The sequence below is a fragment of the Paroedura picta genome, chromosome 2 (assembly GCF_049243985.1).
Source record: "Paroedura picta isolate Pp20150507F chromosome 2, Ppicta_v3.0, whole genome shotgun sequence".
In the NCBI taxonomy this organism is placed as follows: Eukaryota; Metazoa; Chordata; class Lepidosauria; order Squamata; family Gekkonidae; genus Paroedura; species Paroedura picta.
In genome coordinates, this window is record NC_135370.1 from 161392777 (window position 1) to 161419405 (window position 26629).

Here is a 26629-nt window from a genome sequence, read left to right on the forward strand (position 1 = left end):
TGTTTCCACGTGCAATGCCTACCCCTTGCCGTTGATTAAGGATCTGCTAGGGCATTTGGGGTGGGCAAGGATCTTTACAAAACTGGACTTAAGGGAAGCTTACTACAGGGTCCGCAACAAGAGGGGGCACGAGTACCTGACGGCATTCAACACCCCCTTGGGCCAATTTGAATACACTGTCATGCCGTTCGGCCTCGCCGGCGCTCCGGGCGTGTTCATGAACATGATCAATGAAATTATGCACGATCTATTGTACCAGGGGGTGATGGTTTACATTGATGACATTTTGGTATATTCAGACAACCGAGAGGAGCACGTAAAGTTAGTCCGGTAGGTGCTTAGCCGGCTGCGGAAGCACCAACTGTTTGCCAAGCTGTCGAAATGCGAGTTCCACCGAGAGGCAGTGGAGTTCCTAGGATTTCGGGTGTCTGGGGCGGGGATTGAGATGGACCCGGGGAAAGTTCGGGACCTGTTGGCCTGGGAACCGCCCAAGACACGAAGGCAGCTTCAAAGTTTCTTGGGGTTCGCCAATTTCTATAGAACATTCATCCCTAATTTTGCCAAGGTGGCTTTGCCCTTGACGGATTTGTTGAAAACTAAGGAAGGGGGGAAGGCAGCGAGTCGGCCGAGCGCTCCCCTCCGATGGTCCCCGCTTTGCCAGGAAGCCTTTGAGTGCTTGAAGCGCCTTTTTACATCCGAACCGGTGTTGGCGCACGCTGACCCATCCAAGCAATTCACAGTGCAAGTGGATTCGTCGGATGTGGCAATGGGGGCCATGATCCTGCAAGAGGGGGGGGACCAAAAAATTTTCGGGGGCGGAGCGGAACTGGGCGATTTGGGAGAAAGAGGCGGCGGCGGTGAAACTGGCTCTCGCTACGTGGAGGCATTGGCTAGAAGGGTCCGCCGTCCCGTTCGTGGTCTGGACGGATCACAAAAACCTCCAAGCTCTCAAGCAGCCTCGCTCCCTGTCCGCAAAGCAAATGCGGTGGGCGGAGATTTTCTCCCGGTTCAACTTCTCCTTGAAACATTTGCCTGGCAAAATGAACTTTCTGGCAGACGCCCTTTCTCGCTTGCCACAGTACAACAGCAAATGAGACCCATTGGTGGACACGGTATTCACGCCCGCCCAGCTGGGGTTGGCTGCCGTGACGCGCAGTCAAACAAAAGGGGGGAGCCCGGTCCCCGGGGGGTGGGTACAGAAGGAGGTCCTACAAGACACTGAGTTTGTTTCTCTCCGCCCCACCCTGGTCGACAAGGGGGGCCTGTTTTTCAAAGACGAACGTCTCTACGTTCCAGCGGCGGCGTGTGGGGAGGTTTTGAAACTGTGCCACGACGCAAAGGCTGCAGGACATTTTGGTTTTGTGAAAACCTTACACCTTGTCAGGAGGCACTATTGGTGGCCAACTTTGAGGGGGGATGTAGAAAAATATGTGCAAGGATGCCCAACCTGCCTTGTTTCCAAACCCCCGGGGGGCAAGAAACGGGGCTTGCTGCAGCCTCTACCCACCCCTTCCTGTCCCTGGTCTGATGTGACAATGGATTTCATCACAGACTTGCCTCCAAGCCAGGGAAAGACAGTGATCTGGGTAGTAGTGGACGCGTTCTCCAAGCAGGCTCATTTCATTCCCTGCGTGGGTCTGCCCTCGGCGACCAAACTGGCCTCTTTGTTTGTAACTCACATATTCCGACTACATGGTATCCCTAGGAGTCTGCTCTCGGATCGGGGATCCCAGTTCGTTGCCAAGTTCTGGCGGGAGTTTTTAAAGCTGCTGGGGGTGGAACAAGCCCTGACCTCTGGCTATCACCCTGAGTCTAATGGACAAATGGAGCGGGTGAACCAAATTTTGGAGCAATACCTGCGTTGCTTCATTAACCACCAACAAGACAATTGGGTTGCTCTTCTCCCTCTGGCTGAGTTTGCCTACAACAATGGGGTCCACGCGTCCACGGGTGTGTCCCCATTTAAGGTGGTGTACGGGACCGACCTCATTGCTGCACCCACCTGGGAACTGGTTTCTACTGATGCTCCTGATGTTACTAAATGGGCCAAAGACATTAGTGCAGCCTGGCCAGCCATTGTTTCCAGCCTTGAGGGAGCGAAACAAACGTATAAATCCCAGGCAGACAAAAAACGTGCACCTGCTCCTTCATGGAAGTTGGGAGACTTAGCCTATCTCTCAACAAAAAATCTCTGTTGTCTACAGAAGTCAAAAAAATTGAGTCCCAAATTTGTGGGGCCTTTTCCTGTTGGAAAAGTAATCAATGATGTGACTGTGGAATTGGGTTTGCCTAAAACTTACAGGAATGTGCATCCGGTTTTTCATTCCAGCCTGCTGCGGCGTGCCCCCCTGCCAGATACGTGGCACCCCCCGCTCTCAACGTTAGTGCCGGTCTTTATCGATAAAGACACCCACTACGAGGTCAACCAAATCTTGGACTCTCGCTTGCACAAAGGCCGGCTCCAGTACCTAGTGGATTGGAAGGACTTCCCTTCTGGGGAGAGAGAGTGGATGGAGGCGGGGGATGTCAAAGCCCCTTGTCTTCTCCGAGCGTTTCATCGTGCTTTCCCTTTGTGCCCACGGCCAGTAGATGCGGGATGAAAGGGGGAGGTTTGTTTTAATGCGGAGGAATGTCAGGATTGTTAACAAACCCTGCCATGAATTAGCCTGAGTTTCTCCATGACAGTAAAGGCTGACCTTTGTAGTTCTGTGCTTGGGGCCCCAGGCCCATATATTATGCATGCTTGCCTCAAAACCGAAACTAGGTTGTTGTAGCTATTATCTTTAGAAGCTGTGAAAGTTCTCTCCTTTGAAGCCTTTGGTTAGGTCTGCATATTGTAACCATAACATCTTATCTGGGCCCGGAGACAGCCAAGGACATGTGAAAAGTAACACTGTGTTTTATTGCACCTGTCTCCTCTTTCTTCCTCCCTCCCTTGGGAACTTTCAAGTTTTGGGCGGGAGAAGTGTATTGATAAGAAGAAGCAAATCTGTCCTCAGGCAGATTTGACTTCTCTAGTCTAGGTGTATGAAGTATTTCTCAATAAACGCTTTCTATTATAAGAAGCTTGTTGTGAGTCCTTGCAACAGAAATACGAAAACACTGCAGGAGCTCTAAGAAGCCTATTTGGATGAACAGAGAACTTCAAGTGGAACTAAGAAAGAAAAGGAAAATGTTCAGGAAATGGAGGGAAGGACAGAGCTCTAAAGAAGAGTACCTACAGGTTACTAGGCACTGTAGATCAATCATCAGAAAGGCCAAAGCTGAGAGTGAGCTAAGATTGGCCAGGGAAGCCCATTGTAACAAGAAAAGATTTTTCAGTTATGTGAGGAGCAAACGTAAAGTAAAGGAGGCAATAGGCCCACTGTTGGGTGCGGATGGACAAACTCTAACGAAAGATGCTGAGAAAGCAGAAAGGCTTAGTGCCTATTTTACATCTGTTTTTTTCCCACAGGTCAAAGTGTTTAGGCACATCTAGAGATGGCTGTAGCCAAAGGATAGTGTCTGAGTGGCAGGTTAACATGGATAGAGAGGTTGTTGAGAGGCATTTAGCTGCACTGGATGAGTTCAAATCCCCTGGTCCAGATGAAATGCACCCGAGAGTACTCAAAGAACTTTCCAGAGAACTTGCACAGCCCTTGTCCCTCATCTTCAGAACCTCTTTAAGGACTTTAACCTCCAAATGCCTTTCCACCCCCAGTCAAACCATGCCCAGCACTCCGCAGGGCACCTAGCAACACCCATTCTCTGCCTGCATTGTAGGAAAGATGGGGAAGAGAGAGATTTGACTGAGCTGGAGCAGATTTGGCTTTTTTCAGGAGTCTGAAATGATATCAAGATGGGCAGTGAGGGCATCCTGTCTGGGCTAAGGCACAGGGTTTCTTCTTCCACGGGCTGCCAACTATGATCAGAAGGAGAATGAAGCCAAGTCTTCCTATGGTTGTGCGAGTGAAACTGGATCCTTCCTTCTCTAAAAAGGAAGGGGAGAGGGGAGTGACTCTCTCAGACTTATACTGGCATCTAGTGGCCTATGGTGAGAAGCATCCTGCTAAAGGAGTCCTCCTTGTTGCTGTTACATTTCTTCTACAATGCATAAAAGCATTTCACTTGAAAACCGTATCTCTAGCAAGGTCCTGAAATGAGCTCCATCTTCCCATGTGTGTTTCTTTCCAGAAGGTTCCAGAAAAGTGGATATTACCACAAATGATTTTTTTTTAATTATTCCCTACCTCTCCATATAAACATCTGCAAGGAAGCTTACCGGAATAAAAATGCTGTCAGAAATGATGACAAGACTTTCGACACAGTGTAACTAGCATAATGCTGCCTTGGTTTTCTCCAGCCAGCTTGGCACAACTATTCGGAAAGAGTCCTGAATATGACACAAGGTAAACAACAACCAGATGGTTAAAGACGTCTTTTCCCTGTGCAAAACAGGTTGGCATGAACCACAAGCTGAATATAACCTTTTCAAGACTGATCGGAAGGTCATTTAACAATAGATGTTTACAAAAGATGGCCAAGACGGCACCTCCAATGATGTACATTCTAAGTGGACTTGTGGCAAGAAGGCTGGCTTAGAAATACATCAACTCTCTCTCTCTGAATGCTCAGTGTTTGCCTGAAAGAAAGAGAGGAGATTTCATGCCCGTTTTCTCTTGAAGCTGCTGGGGAGGCAGGGAGAGGAAACAGTTCCCAAGATACACAGGAAGGGAAATGAAATGGAAGGGGGGGGGGAGCATCAAACCTTGTTGCAATATAGTAATGCAGTCCCAGCAATGCTGGTCTCGGTGGTTACCTAATTGGGGTGCAAATGGAAATTCTAAGGGGAAATAAAGGTGGAAATGAAAACAGGTGCTACCTGTCCTGAGGAATCAGGTCTGCTGGTGGGGAAGTAAGTCCAGGAATGCAGCCAACCTTGAATCTACAATGTTGGAGGCCTTACAAGGTTCTTTTTATAGGTGTAGAGGGATGAGGCACTCTTGATTGCACATCTAGCGAGAAGTGAGGTTCAATGTAGGCATGAGATCAGAACACAGGTAGGGTAATTCAGCTAAGTGGTGGGCCAGCTTGGGCTGGTCTGACAAAGACAGTACAGTGGCTTGATGATATGCCCTTGGGCTGATGATAAAGTTAATACGGAAGGCAGAACAGTAAAGAGGGTTCTCAGATCACTGGCTATTACCTAGCAAACGTGAGTCAATGATACCTGGGTATGAACAAACTGAAGCTTCAAGGACTTTAGACAAGAGTAGGGTTGGGTATTTACCAGGAAAATGTAGTGCATTTCAGTCTGATTACTGGTGTGTCTCATTCATGAACCACAAACTATCATAGAATCATAGAGTTGGAAGATACCTCCAGGATTATCTAATCCAGCTCCCTGCAGAATGCAGGAAATTTACAACTACCTGCCCACCCACAGTGACCCCAATTCCATGCCCAGATAATCCCCCCCCAATAAATACTTTTAGGTGCCATGAACTTTTAGGTGCCAAACTGGATCACTGTGATGCAGTTAGAAAGCCCCCTGGTATGCCAGACCTCACAGGGAATCTTCAGATGACTCTACCTGAAGGAGGCTCAAAGCGGCTTACATTTGCCTTCCCATTCCTCTCCCCACAACAGACACCCTGTGAGGTGGGTGAGGCTGAGAGAGCCCTGATATCACTGCCCGGTCAGAACAGCTTTACCAGAGCCATGGGGAGCCCAAGGTCACCCAGCTGGTTGCATGTGGGGGAGCGCAGAATCGAACCTGGCATGCCAGATTAGAAGTCCGCACTCCTAACCTCTACACCAAACTGGCTCTCAGAAGACGCCTCGAGGAATGTGCTTTTAGGGGAAATGTCAGACATAGGTTCAAAAGTGTTTCAAATGGATCCCCTACAAGCTACGCACACCAAACACACAGGGAACAGATATATGATGATGATGATGATGTCATCCGTTCAGTCATGTTCGACCCTCGGCAATACTGTAGGCCACGCGCCCCTGTCTCTGACTGCTTCTTTCAGTTGGTTCATGTTCATCCCTGTATCAGCTTTGATCGTGTTTATTAGGTTACAGATATCTATAATCTAATAAATACCATAAAGTAAGTAAAGTTAGCACACACTTACTTTTTAAAAAACCCTTTAAACCCGTTTTATATATTTAACCATCATATACAGACCTCTCCTGGGTACAAGTAGACAGACCTGTGTGTTGTTCAGTGTGCAAGATCAGAAGTCAGAGGTGATACACTTTTGTTGCAGGTGTTTGATAGCCACTGAGTGAAAGCAGATGATCCAATCCTCCGTGGGGAGCCAACTCACAGAACACCTAAAAAGAGGATTACACTCTTCATAATGGGGGGGGGGTATCTGCCGCCGTCGCCATGCCCTCTGCTGGCCGACCGTGGTTTTGATTTTGTGTTTGTTGCTTGCGCAGCATGTGGGGGAGGGCAAGATGCAACAGGGAGTCTTTACGGTGTGGAGAGAATTTATAGCATGATAAACCCCGGGAGTTGGCCCCCTGCTAGGGCACAGGGATGGCAAGTGCCTTTCCTGCTTTCAATTTGTGGCCGTGTTAAAGCGTTGCTTAGTTTGCTTGGGTTTACGGGCGGAGAGCTATGGCACTCACTCGTTCCGCATAGGGGCTGCTACCCAGGCGTTCCAAGACGGGACAGCCGAAAGGGACATCATGAGACTGGGAAGGTGGAAATCGGGAGCCTTCCGGCTGTATGTCCGCCCTGATATGCCTTGCTAAAGTTTGTCCTCGTTTCAGGCCCGTCCATCACCTTGCCATCGGTGCTGATCGTAGGGCACAGCATCGTCTACTGGGCGGGTCAGTATACGGAGGTTTCTGGCTGGGAAAGACACCTGGGACTGGGTGACCAATTGAGCATCAGATGGTCCAGACGCTGTGGGATGCTGTGGCCAGCATTATTGGAAGTCGTGGCTTCAGAAGTGTATCAGCATGGAATGCCTGTTGTGTTCATCTTGCACCTCGGCGAAAATAACTTTCCTGGCGTTTCTGGGCTACTATTGGGCAAGATGATTATGGCAGATTTGCAGGTTCTTCGCTGTCGCCTGCCACAAGCTCAGTTGATTTGGTCGGTGCTGCTGGGCAGGAGAAGCTGGAGAAGAGCTTTGTGCCCTCAGAAAGTGAACTGTGCAAAAAACAAAGTTAATAAGTCCATTCAGAAGTTCGTCCTGGGGATGGGAGGGGTTGTAGTGGATCACCCTGACATCACCCATCGTTTGATCGCACTCTTCAGGGAGGATGGGGTTCACTTATCCGAGTGGGGTTGCGACCAGTGGTTGCACGGGGTTCGTGCAGCTCTTGCAGCTTGGGATGTGAATGTCCTGCATAGTGCAGGGGGTTGGACTAGATGACCCAAAGGTACGTTCCAAATCTATGATTGTATGATTCTAAGCGGGTGTCCCTGAGAGAGCTCTGACATGACTGCTCTGTGAGAACAGTATGATCTGGGCTGTGACAAACCCAAGGTCACCCAGCTGGCTGCATGTGGAGATATGAGCCAAATGTCTGATTCAGCATAAGGCAGCCTCTGTGTTCAAGGTGTTCAGTATTATATCATGGCTGACAAATGAAGATGCAATATTATTTCCTATGTTTGAAGTGGCAAACTATGTTATGAAACCTCTGCCCTTGATCTGTGGTGACATTCCTCCCACCCTCTCCCCAACAGAGGAGCCATAAATCTGTTCTGCCAGTTTCAGGCAATGCATGACATCACCCTTAAGCTCAATTCACTTCAAGGCCATCTCTAGCATCTTGAGTCACAGAATGTGGATTTCTGTGGGAACACCCAGGAAGAAGAAGAAGAGTTGGTTATTATGTGTCGTTTTCTCTACCCGAAAGAGTCTCAAAGCGGCTTACAGTCCCCTTCCCTTTCCTCTCCCCACAACAGACACCCTGTGAGGTGGGTGAGTCTGAGAGAGCCCTGATATCACTGCTCGGCCAGAACAGCTTTCTCAGTGCTGTGGTGAGCCCAAGGTCACCCAGCTGGCTGCATGTGGAGGAGGAGCGGGGAATCAAACCCAGCTCATCAGATTAGAAGTCTGCACTCCTAACCACTACACCAAGCTGGCTTTACACCGACTGAGAGCATTAGCCTAATGAGGGTCAGTATTGTGTATGGTGAGGGACAGTCACGAGTAAGCTGGAAAGAAAAGCAGCCCTGAGAAAGGAAACCCCCAGCTTACCTGGGCCCCATCTCTACAGAGGAAGGAGCCAGATACCACTATAGAGCCAGTGGACCCAAGCCTGGTCCTCAGCACCTTCCACAGGACAGGGCAGGCTTCGTCTAGCTGGGAGCCACTTTCCACAGGCTGCCTAAGGCCCTTCCAATTTGGGTTGGATTGGGCCCAGTGAGGGAGAACTCTGGCTCATTGGGAAACTCCCCAGGGGCTATAATGGCCAGTCCACCCCTGCTGCCGGTGGTTGTCCAGAGTGATAGACTGAGGGCTTTTGTATCACATGAAGGTGAAGGTATCCCCTGTGCAAGCACCGGGTCATGTCTGACCCTTGGGGTGAGGCCCTCCAGTGTTTTCATGGCAGACTCAATACAGGGTTGCTTGCCAGTGCCTTCCCCAGTCATAACTGTTTACCCCCCAGCAAGCAAGCTGGGTACTCATTTTACCGACCTCGGAAGGATGGAAGGCTGAGTCAACCTTGAGACGGCTGCTGGGATTGAACTCCCAGCCTCATGGGCAGAGCTTCAGACTGCATGTCTGCTGCCTTACTACCCTGCGCTGCAAGAGGCTGTTTTGTATCCCATATTACCTATTTATTTTTTACTTCAGATGTTGAGGACTGAACCTACGACCTTCAGTCTGTTAAGCAGGTGCTCTAACTTCCAAGCCATAGTTCCTGTCTAGCGTAAAGTGTCTGTGTTTGATTTTTTTTAATCTTCTTACAACAAAGGTTCAGAGACAATTGTTTCCCTTAGGATTTGAATGGAGGACACGACTGCTCATGGCTTATTCTATTAGCCACTAGACTGCATCAGCTTCCATATTGAAAATGACGCCTTCTTTAGGCAGCCAAACTCAGCACAGGAGAAAGAACCACCAGATTGTCCCCCAGCCCACCCGAGACTCCATGACATCAGATCATCAACTTTTTTTTTTAATTTGCTCTAGAACAAAGTCTTCGCATACATTAATCCAGCACTTTGGCATTGAGTGTACCAACCGGGGGATTAGTGTTCATTAGGGTTCACAACTCTCCCTGCGAATAAGATGGCCCGGCTAACGTGTTCTACAAGCAAAATTAGGAAGGGACGATTGTATATGATTCGGCGGGGGAGAGACATTGGGACCATTTCGATGATAGTGGCGGCAGCGGCTTCTGTGCCGTTCTCGTGGATATTCAAATGAGCTTTGTGGACAGCCTGCAAGGAAAGGAAAAGCAAGAATTCATGCCCAGAAAAGTCTTGTCGGGGGGACACTTATTTAATTATTCATTTCTCATACTTATAGGCCGCTGCTCCCGACCAGTCGGCTTGGGACGGCTAACAACATATAAGTCATATGAAAATGAAAACAGTAAAACAATCCTCCAACCCCACCACCCACATTCAGGAGTGCTTAAGGATTTGCGGGGGCCGTAGCACCAGAGCCATTTAAAACATTTGCAGGGCCCTAGCAGAGTACAATTGTGGTGGGATCAGCCAGAATGGAGACAGAGCCCCCTCACATGCACACAGAGTGGAAAGGGGTGTCACTCCAAGTGTCCTGAAAGAGGAGGAAGGAGAGAGGCTACAGCCCTTAAACTCTGCCAACATAATCAAGGTATGATGGCCCACCAGATTTTTTAAAGGATCCAATGCTATGCATAGAATCATAGAATCATAGAGTTGGAAGGGGCCATACAGGCCATCTAGTCCAACCCCCTGCTCAATGCAGGATCAGCCCTAAGCATCCTAAAGCATCCAAGAAAAGTGTGTGTCCAGCCTTTGCTTGAAGACTGCCAGTGAGGGGGAGCTCACCACCTCCTTAGGCAGCCTATTCCACTGCTGAACTACTCTGACTGTAAAAATTTTTTTTACTGATATCTAGCCTATATCGTTGTACTTGAAGTTTAAACCCATTACTGCGTGTCCTTTCCTCTGCAGCCAACAGAAACAGCATCCTGCCGTCCTCCAAGTGACAACCTTTCAAATACTTAAAGAGGGCTATCATGTCCCCTCTCAACCTCCTTTTCTCCAGGCTGAACAATCCCAAGTCACTCAACCTATCTTCATAGGGCTTGGTCCCTTGGCCCCAGATCATCTTCGTCGCTCTCCTCTGTACCCTTTCAATTTTATCTACGTCCTTCTTGAAGTGAGGCCTCCAGAACTGCACACAGTACTCCAGGTGTGGTCTGACCAGTGCCATATACAATGGGACTATGACATCTTGTGATTTTGATGTGATGCCCCTGTTGATACAGCCCCAAATGGCATTTGCCTTTTTTACCGCTGCATCACACTGCCTGCTCATGTTTAGTTTACAATCCACAAGTACCCCAAGGTCTCGTTCACACACAGTGTTACCTAGAAGTGTATCCCCCATCCAGTAGGCATGCTTTTCATTTTTCTGACCCAGATGCAGAACTTTACACTTATCTTTATTAAATTGCATCTTGTTCTCATTTGCTCATTTTTCGTGTTCAGATCTCATTGAACTCTGTCTCTATCTTCCGGAGTATTTGCCAGTCCTCCCAATTTGGTGTCATCTGCAAACTTGATGAGTAGTCCCTCCACCCCCTCATCTAGATCATTAATAAATATGTTAAAAAGTACCGGGCCGAGCACCGAGCCCTGAGGTACCCCGCTACTCACCTCTCTCCAGTCTGATGAAACACCATTGACAACAACTCTTTGAGTGCGGTTCTCTAACCAATTCCCTATCCACTTAACTATCTGAAAATCCAGATTGCAGTCCTTCAACTTATCCATCAGAACATCATGGGGAACCTTGTCAAAAGCTTTACTAAAATCCAAGTAAACGACATCAACCGAATTTCCCCGATCCAGCAAACCTGTTACTTGGTCAAAAAAGGAAACTAGGTTGGTCTGGCAGGACCTGTTGGAGACAAATCCATGCTGACTTCCTTGGATCACCAAATTGTCCTCCAGATGTTTGCAGATCGCTCCCTTTAATATCTGTTCCATTATCTTTCCCACAACAGAGGTCAGACTCACTGGTCTGTAGTTTCCCGGGTCATCCTTCCTCCCTTTTTTGAAGATCGGAATAACGTTTGCTCTCTTCCAGTCCTCCGGGACATCTCCAGTCCTTAAAGACGTTCCGAAGATGATGGACAAGGGCTGTGCAAGTTCTCTGGAAAGTTCTTTGAGCACTCTTGGCTGCATTTCATCTGGACCAGGGGATTTGAACTCATCCAGTGCAGCTAAATGCCTCTCGACAACCTCTCTATCCATGTTAACCTGCCACTCAGACACTATCCTTTGGCTACGGCCATCTCTAGATGTGCCTAAACACTTTGACCTGTGGGGAAAAACAGATGAAAAATAGGCACTAAGCCTTTCTGCTTTTTCTGCATCTTCCGTTAGAGTTTGTCCATCCGCACCCAACAGTGGGCCTATTGCCTCCTTTACTTTATGTTTGCTCCTCACATAACTGAAAAATCTTTTCTTGTTACAATGGGCTTCCCTGGCCAATCTTAGCTCACTCTCAGCTTTGGCCTTTCTGATGATTGATCTACAGTGCCTAGTAACCTGTAGGTACTCTTCTTTAGAGCTCTGTCCTTCCCTCCATTTCCTGTACATTTTCCTTTTCTTTCTTAGTTCCTCTTGAAGTTCTCTGTTCATCCAAATAGGCTTCTTAGAGCTCCTGCAGTGTTTTCATCTTTCTGGGATAGTAATTGATTGAGCATGCAATAGCTCCTGTTTGAGTAGCGCCCACCCTTCACATGCTCCCTTCCCTTCCAGCATTCTCGTCCATGGTATGACACTCATAGGAGAGACCATTGCTTTAGGATGCTTAGGGCTGATCCTGCGTTGAGCAGGGGGTTGGACTAGATGGCCTGTATGGCCCCTTCCAACTCTATGATTCTATGATTCTATGAGACCAATATGGCACCCTTTCTTGAAACACACCAGGTGTAGAAAGTGGGTAGGGACAGGTGGGACTGAGAGGAGTCTCTGACTGGTCAATAAAGATCAGATTGTCAGGAACCAGGCAGAAGACACCTTTGGAAATTCACTCAAATAATCACTTCCTGGAGACCACAACTGTAGTGAAATCCAAAAGGAATATTTTAATGATCCTGGCAGCCTAAAGGGATCCCTTCTCATCTCCCAGCCAGGACCCTGAGTTCCTTTGCCAACAGGATCCTCACCCAGGGAAGTGTACAATTCAAGGTACCTCTGGGGGTACACGCCACCATTGGTCTAAATTGAGCCACCTGGCTGTGTGAGCCACATGCCTACCCACTGGGGCAGGCCCGCTCACACCCAGACGCCTCTTAGGAGGCCCCAAAACTGGACCCCCAGGAGAGCTGATTTCTCCAGGGGAATTGATTTCTTTACTTTGGAGATGAGCTATAATTCCAGGGGATCTCCAGGTCCCACCTGGAGGTTGGCATCCCTACATATGGTTTTCACTTGAGGTGAAAACCATATGGAGGGATGCCAACCATGTACTTCTCTCCTCAGAATTAAGGTGGGTGATGACCAGAGTAGAAGGTATGTGAAACCCTGCTGGTGTAAAAGACTCCTAGGAGACAAGGATGCCAGCCTCCAGGTGAGACCTGGGGATCCCTGGACCTAAAGATCATCTACACACTACAGAGATTATTTCCCCTGGAGAAAATGGATGCTTTGAAGGGTCGACTCACTGAGGTCCCAGTCCTTTCCAGTTTCTACCTCCAAATCTCCAGGAGTTTTCCAACATGGAGCTGGTAACCCCACCCCCACTAGGCACCTGGCAACCCTAGAGATGTACTTCTGTGTTACATACTGGGTTAATTTGGGTTGCAACTGCAAAGGAAGAGGGGAAGCTTTTTTTCTATATGACCTTCCCCAAATAACAGCCCCATACACCTCCTGTTTTACCTGTTTCTGGCAAATATACAAGAATTGATAATGGAAGGAGAAGGTTTAATCCACACAATGAGTTGTTAGACACATACCTCTGAAATCTTCAAACTGTGCTCAGTGAATCCAGTTAGATCTGCTTGGTCCGTGAATACCTGAGTGACACTCATTCTTTTAAACATTTCTTTGACATTGTAGCTTGTTTTCAGCGAAACTCTTGGAAGTGACAGTACTATTCTCCTATGGAAAGAAGAGACAGAGATAGCTGGTGACATCTCTCAAAGAGGACACATGATACACCCTGAACTGAAATTTGTATTTTGGCTTAATAAAGAACCATGATGACTAAATTGATTTTTTTTGTAAGAAATTTTAAAATGCTATAGCACAGTTCCAACGTTTTCCATTGAAAATGCTGTTTTTAAAAGTTATGGCAGCCATGGGCCATTTTCAAATATCCTTTGTTTTCCATTTTAGTAGTGCATATTTTCCTGCCATTTCAGGGAGATGCTGGCGGAATTTATCTATCTGTTCAGACAAACCCACTTGTTGTGACACAGTTTACTAATGTAACAGGATTAACTTTTGCTTGAATAAATCTTTGTTGGTTTTTAAGATGCTACTGGACTTTGATTTTATTGTGCCACTTGCATCAGGCTAGTGGAAGGGTGGTTGAGCTGCTTCTGAGGAAAACTGCTTTCTTCCATTTTCTAGCCCTTTGTTACGCACCTGAATCACTGTGGTTGTGAAGAAGAAGAAGAAGAAGAAGAAGAAGAAGAAGAAGAAGAAGAAGAAGAAGAAGAAGAAGAAGAAGAGTTGGTTCTTATATGCCGCTTTTCTCTACAGGAAGGAGTCGCAAAGTGGCTTATAGTCACCTTCCCTTTCCTCTCCCCACAACAGACACCCTGTGGCGTGGGTGAGGCTGAGAGAGCCCTGATATTATTGCTCGGTCAGAACAGCTTTCTCAGTGCTGTGGCCAGCCCAAGGTCACCCAGTTGGCTGCATGTGGGGGAGTGCAGAATCAAACCCGGCATGACAGATTAGAAGTCCGCACTCCTAACCACTACACCAAACTGTCCATAGCACTCCTTACAATGTTGTTTGCCCCGGCCCCGCTCTTCTTTGCTGTGCCACTTTCCACAGATTTTTTTAAATGTTCTAAGTTGAACGCTATAGTGCTATACCAATATAGCACTTTAGCATTATAGTGGCCCCACTGAGATGTCTTGATTCCATTGAATTAATTGGGTGAACCAAGGCAAGGCATCTTAATGTGGCTATTGGTATAATGCTGTGATGCTCAACTTAGAAGGTTTTTAAAAACCTCCAAGGGATATTGTGTGGTGGAAAATGGTGGTGATGGGGAATAGCACTATTTGAAATGACCATAGCTCTTCAGAATGGAACGAAATTCGCTGTATCGCTTTACTCAAAATTGGACCAACAACAACATATGGTTTAGAATGATAAGGTGAAAAATCTTCATATTATTTCAGTTGAAAATCCTGGTTTACTCTAAATAGTGTGTTGTCTTTTTCCCACCATATCTCCTTCTTTGTTATTGTGATTAGTTGGGTCTGTGTTATGTTTTTATGTGGGGGGTTTTAATGGGGGTTTTACTGGGATTTTATGCAGACTGTTGTAGCCCACCATGAGCCATTTGGGAGTGGCAGGTAATAAATTGAAACAACAACAACAACAGCAACAACAATAATAATCTGTGTCCTCATGGGGGACACATTCCAGCACCAGAGCCACACCAGTGGTGGAATGGTTCTGCTGTGTGTGTATGGGGGGGGGGGGTTAATGTTGTAGAAAATCTTGCAACATTAAAAAAAATGCCCCTGTCCACCTCACAGTGCGGCGAAGCACTGCAAAGACGACCAGGGTATTTTTTTTCCTCCTTTGGGCAGGGAGGAGTCAGGCCTTCCATGCTGGCCTTATTGGCCTCCACATCGTCTAAGGGAACACGGATTCTCCTGTGTCCCTTAGCCTGGGGCAGCTGTAGTCGCAATACGTGGCAGGCCCAGGAGGCGGCCTGGTCAGCAGCTGCATCACATGTAAGTGAAGATTAGCCCCACTTCCATATGACTGCCCTCTCGGCCTTTTCCACTCGTGCGGAATCGGCCTCAGTCTGACACCTGAGGAGGGAACAAAATGACCTAGCATCTGAAATTAATGCCACTGGAGAGCAATATCAGGGACAGAACTGGAACTTGGGCTGATAAAATAACAACATTTCTGTGAAGAAATGTAAAGCTGAGAGATGTTCACTGGCCTAAGACGCCTGACAAAGAGTCCTCCCAATCTAGATCTCACCCTGTTTTATGCTGCTCTTGACTTACTTTTGTCTTGCATATCCCTCCCATTTTAACAGAGCCTCTGGCCCCAGTGCCTGTTCCACCTGGCCCATTTTTCCTTTTTCAGGCAGAATGAAGAGTGCTGAAGCGTTGCCTTGGTAAGGGACCCGGACCACGTCGCAGCCCAGCTCTTCATCATGGTAGTTGGAATAAATGCCGTTTCTGTACATCATATCCACTTGCACGGTCGTTTCATTATCAACAAAGAAGTCCCTCTTACGAGTACTCTCAGGATTAAAAGGATTTTCCCAATAAGCTTGGAAGAAAAAGGCGAAGGAACATATTACAATGTGCCAGAAGATTTGCTCATGTTGACTACGACCAATTGGAATTGTGAAACTTTTCCTAGTTTGATTTCAGTTCTCACTAAAGAAAGAAAATGTTAGTTTTTAACAGTTAAATATAAATGGAAGGATTTCAAGGCAGCAATGGCTGCATCCATTTATTATTATTATTATTGTTGTTATTATTAATAATAATATTTTGCTGTATCCTGATTTTCTTACAGCAACACTGTTTGGGGAAGCATCCATTTGATTTTCTTTAGTGATTCTGTTCCCAGATTTTGATGCAATATTTCTCTGGTTTAGCATGATCTTTTTGGAAATATTGCAGTGTGTTTGGACACCATATGGATAGGAAGATATGTGTTTTTCTGGACTGTCCCACATTGGCATTGCTTTCTTCACCTCAATCCTTACGGTGGCCATTCCCTACACACAAACAAAACAGTGTGTTTGGGGGTAGTTTTTAAAATTTATAATAGCTATATTGCTGTAAAATTATGGTGACTTGACAATATATTGCAACTATATACTACTTTACAGATTTCTTTTTTTTTCTAAGAAAGTCTCTATCCCTCTTGATTGCAGATACATGAAGGAACAGTTATAAAGAGCATTTCTCTTTATAACCGCGCAAACAAAAGTATTTATTTTGTTTTAATTCATTTATACACCTTTCTCCCAAAAGAAGCCCCAAAGTGACTTATGTCGTTCTCTCCTCCATTTCATCCTCACAACAACCCTATAAGGTAGATTTAGAATAACAGAATCATAGAGCTGGAAGGCACATTGGGGTCATCGAGCCCAACCCACTGCAGAATGCATAAAATTTACAACCTCTTGCCCACCCATAGTGACCCCCATTCAATCCCCCCCTCAAAAAAACCCCACAGAAACCCTGGCCAATCTGGCCTGGAGGAAATTTGCCTCCCAACCCCAAAGTGGTAATTGGCGTTTCCCTGGACATGCAAGAAAGGGCCACAAGAGCAAAGCACTGAGGATGTGTAACTTGGCAGAAGATCACCAACAGGGAAATTAGCTGGGGTCTTCCAGAAGTTATTTTGATGCTCTAAACACTTCACTACACTGGCTACAGACTTATTTTTAATACAACTATAACTACTAGAGATAATACCATTTTTTAAAGAGGGTATAAAAGCAGCTTTCCTTTGTTGACAGGTATGTGGCTGCAACAGCGGGCCAGGGGCAAAGAAGAGGCCGGGAAAATTAGGGTATGGATGCTCTGTTGCCTCTGTCCTCATCGTGCCTACATCATAGGGCCAGCCCAGAGCTGTAATAGTTCCCTTTCAGTCCCAGAAAATGGTAAATGAGGTTCCACCTCATGGGGGTTTCAGGGCAAGAGAAGAGCAAAGGTGATTTGCCAGTGCCTTCCTCTGGCCCTGCTGATGGACCTCCTGACAGCACTTGTGTTTTGGCCATTCTGTGACAAAAAGTGTTGGATAGGATGAGCCAACATGGCTTCTTTCATGTTATGTTCTCTGCAAAGCAACTCTGGTCTTCTATGGTGGCCCTCCATCCAAATGCTACCTATGTCCCACCCTGCTTAGCTTGTACGCTTGAGCTAGTTTGGGCCCAAGAAAAGGTATTAGGCAGATTGTGTTCTAGAATCATAGAATCATAGAATCATAGAGTTGGAAGGGGCCATTCAGGCCATCTAGTCCAGCCCCCTGCTCAACGCAGGATCAGCCCAAAGCATCCTAAAGCAAGTAATAATTCTGTAATAAAATTATTTATTCTGTAATAAAATAAAACTGCTGTGTAATTTGGGAAAACAAAAGAACCTCACCTTTCATGTAGATGTAATTTACGAGAACCATCGCAGTTTCTGGTGTCAGACCCTTGACAACATCCACTAATTTCCCATGGGTTTTCTTCTCTATGTAGCTGTTGATTTGCTTTACAGCTTCTTCAACATTCTCGAAATTAGAATGCACAACATCTGCATGGAGCAAATCATGAGCCTTCTCTATGGTCTTCTGTTGCACTGGGAATTTGTCAGTTGAGAAAAGGGCATTCCCAATGCTTAGCTCAATTTGATCCTCAGGGTTGTTCAGCACTTGTAGGAGGTGGTGGAAACCATCATGGAGCTCCTTCTCATTGATCACAGACTGGTTAAAGCCCATTCCTGACAAAATCTGATCTCGTGTGGCTCCTTTAGCTCCTAGGGTCACAAGTAGGAAGGCGGTGGAAATCCCCACTGGAGAAAAGAAAATGTTTTTGCCAGCAGACTCAGGAACTATCTGGCGGTAGAATTTAAAGGCAAACTCAGCACCGATTGGGGCTATTTTGAGACAGGGCAAATGGCCACTCTCCTGGTGACTTGCAGTCGGGGCTTCGTCTTGATGTTCATGCCCATCGTGGTCACCCTGATGTCCAGGGACATGATGACAGCTGGCAAGCAGGCAGAGACCAGCAAGGAGCAAACATATGTAGAAGTTAGACATGGTGCCCTTTTGGAGAGATCTGCTTAAAAAAAAAAAAGAACAACATTCACGCTGAAGACTTCAAGAACATAATAAAAGATGTTTATCATTGCTGTGATTAAGATACACAATCTTAAACCTTGCCTTCACACAATAGAAAATACACAGATTGGGTCTGCTGTCGCTACCCTGTGTAACAGTCAGACATCAATTATGAGGTCTCCTCAACGCATGCATGGGGATCCCAGTTTGGATGGGGAACACAGCTTTTGTTGAGCTTCCATCTTCCCCTCTTCCCATTTTCCCATCCTGTTCTAGTAGGGTGCTATTGAGTTCAGTGTAGAAGCCTGTGTGTATGCCAGCAATTAGTATGTAGCAGCAAATGATTTGGGTACTGAATCTTAGTGTCAACTGTCCCGATCTATTGCACATCAACATGGCTGCCTTCCTGAGTGTAGGGAGTTTAGTTCAAATGTATCCACCTGCTGCATGAAACAAAGATTGCCATGTATAGAAGAAGAAGAAGAAGAAGAAGAAGAAGAAGAAGAAGAAGAAGAAGAAGAAGAAGAAGAAGAAGAAGAAGAAGAAGCACTTCCCAGATTTTTCTCAGATTTTTTCCAATGCAGAGCTGAACACTTCATAGAATCATGGAGTTGGCAGGAGCCATACCTAAAGGAGGTTCAGGTTGTTACATTGAGACTTGCTCTGCAGAGCAAGAGACCCTAACTGAGCTGGCAGGAATGATGTGGGTTGCTAGTGTATAAGAAGAAGAAGAGTTGGTTCTTATATGCCGCTTTTCTCTACCCAAAGGAGTCTCAAAGCGGCTTACAGTCGCCTTTCCCTTTCCTCTCCCCACACAGACACCCTGTGAGGCGGGTGAGGCTGAGAGAGCCCTGATATCACTGCTCAGTCAGAACAGCTTTATCAGTGCTGTGGCGAGCCCAAGGTCACCCAGCTGGCTGCATGTGGGGGAACAGGGAATCAAACCGGTTCGCCAAATTAGAAGTCCGCACTCCTAACCACGACACCAAGCTGGCTTTCATAAAAATTAACAGTCCCATGGTGTATGTGTGCTTTTTATTACTATTTTTACTTGGCACTAGAATATCATTATGTCAATATACAGTTGTAAACGCAGGCATTCCCAGCTTCCTTTCTTTTTAAAAATTAAATCTTTTTGGGTGGTTGAGGATTTTCCGAGCTGTGTGATCGTAGTCTGTTCATTTTAGTCCCTGGCATTGTGCCAGTCACTGTGGCTGGCATCTTCAGAGGTAGAACACAGCAAGATGGCCCAAGTGTGAGATGTGTGAACAATTGCTGGGCATTTTATTTACTACTCAAGTGTGTGTGTGTAATGCCTCACATTCCTGACTTATCTGGGATTCTCCCAGAGGATGAACTGCAACTAGGAAGCACTGTTCCTGTGCCTGGGTGGAGACACAGAAGTAAGTTGAGCATGGAGAGGTTCCCATCTTGCTGTGTTCTACCTCTGAAAATTCCAGCCATAGTGATTGGTGAAACACCGGGGACTAAACCTACCGGACCCCGGCCACACAGCCTGGAAAACCGGCAACAAGCAGTTGAAAATCAGCAACAAGCAGAGGTGGTGAGCTCCCCCTCACTGGCAGTCTTCAAGCAAAGGTTGGATACACACTTTTCTTGGATGCTTTAGGATGCTTTGCGCTGAGCAGGGAGTTGGACTAGATGGCCTGTGTGGCCCCTTCCAACTCTATGATTCTGTGACTCCAGCAATGAAAGCCTTTAACAATTTATGAAGTCTCCATTTGCTTCCTTTGTAGAGGAAAGGAAATAGGAATGTTTTTGCAAGCATAGAGGCTAGAGACTTTTAAAATAATTGAAAGCTTAGAATGCAAAGAACTTGCTGTTAATATAACAATACTAGTAAAATAGCCCATTGTATAAAGGAGACAATGGGCGCTAGCAGACGGGGGCAGGCGAGGGGCGGAAGGCTACCTGTTACAGGAGGCTGCCAGCGGCTCCTGACGGGTGCTCCTTAGTGGCTCGGCGGCGCTTGGCGGGGTTGTTTTTCTCTTTCGGTGGCTCCTCGGAGGGGTGTGTCTTTCTGTGCCGATGAGGGCAGGGAGGGCGCACGCGCGCGTGTCGGGGGTTGTTGTTTTTTTTCTTTCTGTCGGTGGCTCCTGGGACCTGTGTCTTTCTGTGCCGGCCGGCAGCCACGCTGTGCGCACGCGCGCTTGTAGGGTTTTTTTTTTTTTTTTTTTTGTCGGTGGCTCCTGGGAGCTGTGTCTCTCTGTGCTGATGAGGGCAGGGAGGGCCCGGCAGCCGCGCTGTGCGCACGCGCGCTTGTCGGGGTTTTTTTTTTTTTCAGTGGCTCCTCGGAGGTATGTTGCGCGCTTGTCGGGGGTTGTTGTTGTTGTTTTTTTTGTCGGTGGTTCCTGGGAGCTGTGTCTCTCTGTGCTGATGAGGGCAGGGAGGGGCCGGTTTTTTTTTTTCGGTGGCTCCTCGTTGGCGCTTGTAGGATGTTTTCTGCCCCCCCCTTTCGGTTGCTCCTCAGAGGTCTGTGTTCTTCTTCGGCCATGAGGTCATGGAGCCCCTGGCAGCCGCGCAGAGCGCGGCTGCCAGGGGTTCCCAGGCTAGCGGCTTGACGCGGTGAGAGGCGCTTAGCGCCTCTCACCGCGTCAAGCCGCCGGCCAGGGAAGCCCGGCAGCCGCGCGGAGCGCGGCTGCCGGGGCTCCCTTGAGGGCAGCAAAGAAGCAACTGCGAGCCGCGGTGCGCGCGGCTCGCAATTGCTCGGGGCTGGGAATCGGAGGGACCAATCGGCAGGCGCTTTGCGCCTGCCGATTGGTCCCTCCGATTGTCTGTCCAGAGGAAGGGTCCAATCCGGACCCTTCCTCATCCCGGACACATCCCGCCTCACAACACCTTACGGTTTTATTTAGTCCGTGGCGCCCGCGGCGCCACGGGCGGTGTTAAGATTCTAGTACCTTAAAAAAAACCAAAAGCCCTGGTGGCCCAAGGGAAGGGCACATGTAAATGTGGAAACTGGCTCTGCAGAAGCTCTGCTGCTGCTGCTGCTCTTTATCTGCAGCTGCCGCAGCAGCTGGAAAACCACAAGATCCCATCCCTGTGTGGAAGACACCATTCTCTGTATCTTTAATGAAGCAACAACCAAAAATCCCACTAATTACTAGCACTGCCAACTTCCCAGTGTGACCTGGAGTTCTCCTGGAATTATAACTGATCTCCAGGCTGCAGAGATCTGTTCCCCTAGAGAAGACTTTGATTCAAGACCAGTATCTCCTTAGAGCCAAGATTTTCAGGATATAAACTTTGGCTGCTGAGCTGGGTTCATTCCAGGGCCATTTTCCACTTCCCAGCGGGCTCCTGGTAGCAGAGCATCAGACTCCACCTGGGAAGTTTTTGAGCCTGGAGTTTGGTCTACAAATGTACCCACCAGAGACAGAAGAAGACAAGATTGTTTTAAATCACAAGGTGCCCACTAAATTTAATTTCACAAAAAAATGGTATAAATGGGAATGTGTGGAATGCCTTTCACCTTCTCTTTAGCTTCCTTGCTCCAAAGTTGGGACCCAAAGTCCAGTTCTGGCTCCTCCTGGTGCCCATCACAGGGGAGGCAGGCAGGGCAATGAAGAGAAGTACCAAGGCCAGAGTGGGATCAGGGTTCTTGGCAGGTGTTCAGTGCTGCTGATTCCCATTGGTGGAAATACATCTGTCCTTGTCCTTCCCTCAGCCTTGATGCTACTTCCATTTTGTTCCTCTTGCTTCCTGCATCCACCTTCATTTTCTACCTTCCCTTCCCCCAGCACTAGCCTCCTTCCTTTTGGCTCTTCTGTGCCCTCTTCTATAGATTTTTTTCTCTCTAGCCTTTCTTCTTTCACCCCATGGGCCAAAACCCTGTGGCCCCTTTACCCAACGGCACTTTGTCACATTTCTTGGCTTCACTCCCACCTAGGGGAAGTCTATCCTCACATCTGCAAACCAAAGCCATCTGGTACATATGGATATAGTACATGGGCTTCAAAAGAAAAGAAAAAAGCATGGTTGTCAACTCTGGGTTGGAAAATTCCTGGAGATTTGGGGGCAGGGCCTGAGGAGACCAGAGTCAGGAGAGGGGAGAGATCTCAGCAAGAAAGAGATTCCACAGAGAATCATTGAATCACAGAGTTGGAGGGGAATTCCAGGGTCATCTGGTCCCATCCCCTGCACAATTCAGGGAACTCACAACTACCTGCCCGCCCACAGTGACCCCTGTTTCATGGCCAGATGATGCTTCCCTCAAAAAAAAAAAGCCCCACCAAATCCACCAAAGCCCTACCATGAGGTGGAACCTCCAAAAAAAGGCCCACCAAAGTTGTCAGGTGTCTGACAAAGAGAGCCTTGACTCCTAGCGCTTCAGGGATCACTAGACTCAGGCTCTGACAATGGACGTTGGCTCGCCTTTTGGCTCACCCCACAAAATTGCAGCAAGGAAAGAGGAGACAATTGAGAAGAAGACAGTAGTGACCACTGAAGGGTCTGAACCACCAGCAACCCTCCAAGATAATGGCCCACTGGGAGGTTTCCCTGTAAGTTAAAAGGCCAATCTGTCCCTGTTTTCTATAGCTTTTTGGTCTTGAGGCCACAGTTGGGCTAATATGGAAGCACTCCATATTTCTCCTGTCATTACCTATGGCTTGGAGAAGAGAGTGGGCACAGTGAAATGGAGTCTCAATTGAACAATTAAAAAATGTTAACATGTTCCGACCAGTGAAACCCATCAGCTCTTTAGCAAATCGTTCTGACCAGCAAACATCTGTGATACCAAAGTCAATGATCTTTCAGCACTTACGTTATATTCAGAGCTGTCCGCCTGAAGATGAGGGATGAGAAAGATCTCTGTGTGGGTCTATCATTTATATGGTGGGACACTGTTGAGAAATGTACCCTTTCCGTTAACCATTAGACAGAGGCAATAAAGACTGGCCCTAGAAGAACAAATATTGATCAAGAGTTTTTTTTCATGGACACCAGGGGTACTAAGTTCACTGCTGCTTGTCCCCTTGAGCAAACCACTATAGCAAATATTACACATTAGTATAAGTTCCATTTCTGGCCCCAAACCAGGACAAGTGCCAAGTCAGGTTTCTTAGAATCATAGAATCATAGAGTTGGAAGGGTCCATACCCCCTGCTTTACGCAGGATCAGCCCTAAGCATCCTAAAGCATCCAAGAAAAGTGTGTATCCAGCCTTTGCTTGAAGACTGCCAGTGAGGGGGAGCTCACCACCTCCTTAGGCAGCCTATTCCACTGCTGAACTACTCTGACTGTGAAATTTTTTCCCCTGATAACTAGCCTACAGTGTTACCTAGAAGCGTATCCCCCATCCAGTAGGCATGCTTTTCATTTTTCTGACCCGGATGCAGAACTTTACACTTATCTTTATTAAATTGCATCTTGTTCTCATTTGCCCATTTTTCCATTGTGTTTCTTGGGACGGTGTCCAAAAGTAGCTGTCTGATCATAAGGTTGCAATCCAGAAAACCATTTTTCTGCAGTTTCTCCACTGAAGTTGCTTTGCTCGCTCCTTTTTAGCCACCATGGCTGTAAACGAAGAACCAGAGTTGGCTTGAAAATAGGGTGGGGCACACTTCAAGGAGGTACTTGGCATCTCCCAGAATTAGAACTCATCTGCAGATTACAGAGATCAGTCCCTGTAGAGAACATGATTAGTTTGCAGGGTGGACTCTATAGCACCTTACCCCCATTAAGTTTCCTTCCCAGGTTCCATCCTCAAATATTGGGGATCTCCCAGCCTAGTGTTGACAATGAAATCATTCTTATCAAGTCAAAACAAGCACAAAAAACAAATTCTGCCAGAGGATTTGTTTCTATATTCCCTATTGTACAGTTTGATGAAAAGAATACTCTAATTAAATAAAGTTCCTGTTTTCAGGAGCAAAAGAATCCCTCCTGACTCACTGCTTCCCCCCCCCCCACCTCCATTTTTGGTTGCCACAACTGTTTTTGGTAAAATCCAGGGCCGTTTCGCATTCGTCCAAAATAGCACAATGGTTACTAATTGAAATCGCTACAGTTTTGCCGTTATGCACAACGTCGTTGACAATCTGCAACACTCCTGAAACCGATCCGCAAAAAGCGCTTCGTTGTAGCGCTTTCAGGGAAATCCCAAAAAGTGGATTCACCCTCCAGAAAGCGCTACACTCCTGCAACCAAACTGCAACACTAACGGGAAAGTTCTGTGCGTTACCATTGTTGCGGTTTCTGCAAAGTCCCTCCCCCTGGCTCTCTCCTCTGATCTTCTGGCAAAGCGATCGCCATTTTTTTTTTCTCCGAGCGAGCGGAGATCAACGCACTGGCAAGCCTTCGTTTACCCAGTGAGGCTTCTCCGGCTTCAGTCCCTCTGTTTAAAGTCACCAAGCACAAGCATCGCAGAGGCCCGTTTGCTGGTTTATTTTCACTTTATTTTTCACACTGTTTTCGTCTGAAAATCGCGCCCGTGAGTGGGGGGATTTTTTTTTCACTCGGGGGGGGGGGAGCATGGCAACGATGAAACGGCAGCTCAAACATCACCTGCTAGCTGGATGGGTCTCTCCGATGCAACGAATCAACGCATATTCATTGCTACGGGTGGGTTTTTTTTTTTTTAAACCTTCCTTAAAGGGAAAGGGGCTTTTTGAGAGCATGATAACGGCCGCCCATTGGCTGCTTGACGGCCAGGGGCGGGACACAGCTCAGCAATAGCGCTTCCTTTCTAGCAATTTTTGCCGAGACCGGAACCCTGTGGGAAACGATAGAAACGCAACTGGATTCCACTACAAAGGCAGGTATGCATAATGATGAATTCCACTATTTAAAATGGCAATTTTTCGTTCAGCAAACAATTTGCTACATGAATCCCGGTGCAGAATGGCCCCCAGTCTCCCTCACACGATTGACAGAAGCCAACCTCTCTGGAGTATTGCTCAGTAGCATGCCAGGGAGCCAGGCAGGTGGATAAGAGCTTGTGCAGAACTTGATTCCTGCAAGGGACAAACTCAGGGTATTGCAAAGAACATGATCAAACTAAGGAAAATAAACCAAGAGAAAGAACTTACAATGCCCTGCTTCAGCAGCATCATTCCTCTTTAGCATCATTCCTCTCTGTCATCCTTTCAGCTTTCCGCCGGGCCTGCAAAATGGAGCTCTTCCACCAGGTCCAGGGTTGAGGCCAGCGTGGCAAGGAAGATCTGACAGGCCACCCCCAGTGTTAAGAGTTACACTTATTGGAGATCTACATTCCTCCTCACGCTCCTATATCAGTCTTTGGTGGGGTTAGAGGGGTTTCCCCATTACGGTTTTTATTGTTGGGGTCTGATGTGTACATTGTTACGTCCAGTATGGTTTTAATGGGGTTTTTAATGGGGTTTTAATTTTGGGAAAAATATCTGTAACCCGCCACGAGTCAGAAAGGAGAGTGATGGGCAATAAGTCCAATAACAACAACAACAACAGTAATAATAATAATAATGGCAAAACACCCGCTGCTAGAAATTCCCAGAAGAGAGTCACCCCCTGAACTGAATTAAGAAAGAACCCCAAACAAATGATCAGCTCGCCCTTTTGGACTCTTCCTCATGTGTGCTCTGGGGTCTTCAGTCAATCAGGGCTTTAAGCCTCAAGGGCTTCAGCCTGTGAGCCCTGCACCCTCCAATCAAGAGACGTTAATACCTCCAAGGCCTGGTGTGCCATCCCTCCCAGCTAGAAAGGATATTCTGCATCCCACAAATAGCATCTTTGCCTCTTCTTCCTAGCCACGAAGCTGCCTGGACCGCTTTCCATCACTGTAACTGACCAAGCATCTCCCCTGCCCTCATCTCACCACAGATGTTGTGACCCGTCATGAACACCAGCTTTTGCTTCTCACATAAAAACTCAGGAACCTACAAATGCCTTTCCACCCCCAGTCAATCCATGCCCAGCACTCCACAGGGCAGCTAGCAACACACATTCTCTGCCTGCATTGTAGGAAAGATGGGGAAGAGAGAGATTTGACTGGGCTGGAGCAGATGTGGCTTTTTTCAGGAGTCTGAAATGATATCAAGATGGGCAGTGAGGGCATCCTGTCTGGGCTAAGGCACAGGGTTTCTTCTTCCACGGGCTGCCAACTATGATCAGAAGGAGAATGAAGCCATGTCTTCCTATGGTTGTGCCAGTGAAACTGGATCCTTCCTTCTCTGAAAAGGAAGGGGAGAGGGGAGTGATTCTCTCAGACTTATACTGGCATCTAGTGGCCTATGGTGAGAAGCATCCTGCTAAAGGAGTCTTCCTTGTTGCTGTTACATTTCTTGGTTGCTGGAGAGGTGGAGGGTGCCCTTCTAAGAAACCCCACACTTCGGGCTCATCAGATGCAGAATAGTATTGAGTGGTCTCTCCAAGCTTGGAGAAAGGCCACAAGCCCCAACTGGAGTTGGTAGTCCTGACTTGCACTCACCCTCACACAGAGAGATGGCAAAA

At 47.3% G+C, this 26629-nt stretch overlaps 2 protein-coding genes across 3 annotated transcripts in view; both read right to left on the minus strand.

Moving 5' to 3' along the window:
• LOC143830708 (serine protease inhibitor A3N-like) overlaps positions 1 to 26629 on the minus strand; it is a 173415-nt gene that overhangs the window by 55292 nt on the left and 91494 nt on the right. The gene's annotated exons all lie outside the window — the stretch shown is intronic.
• On the minus strand, positions 9123 to 23122 carry LOC143830703 (alpha-1-antitrypsin-like). 2 transcript variants are annotated; one of them, XM_077323572.1, is made up of 5 exons: positions 22965 to 23122; positions 17500 to 18176; positions 15394 to 15664; positions 13144 to 13288; positions 9123 to 9400 (listed from the first exon to the last, which is right to left on the minus strand). In XM_077323572.1, exons 2-5 carry the CDS (start codon positions 18155 to 18157, stop codon positions 9209 to 9211), a joined length of 1266 nt encoding a protein of 421 aa, XP_077179687.1. In that variant the 5' UTR covers positions 18158 to 18176; positions 22965 to 23122; the 3' UTR covers positions 9123 to 9208. The 2 variants fall into 2 exon arrangements, with proteins under 2 accessions (XP_077179687.1, XP_077179688.1); XM_077323573.1 differs by lacking the exon at positions 9123 to 9400 and adding an exon at positions 11350 to 11498.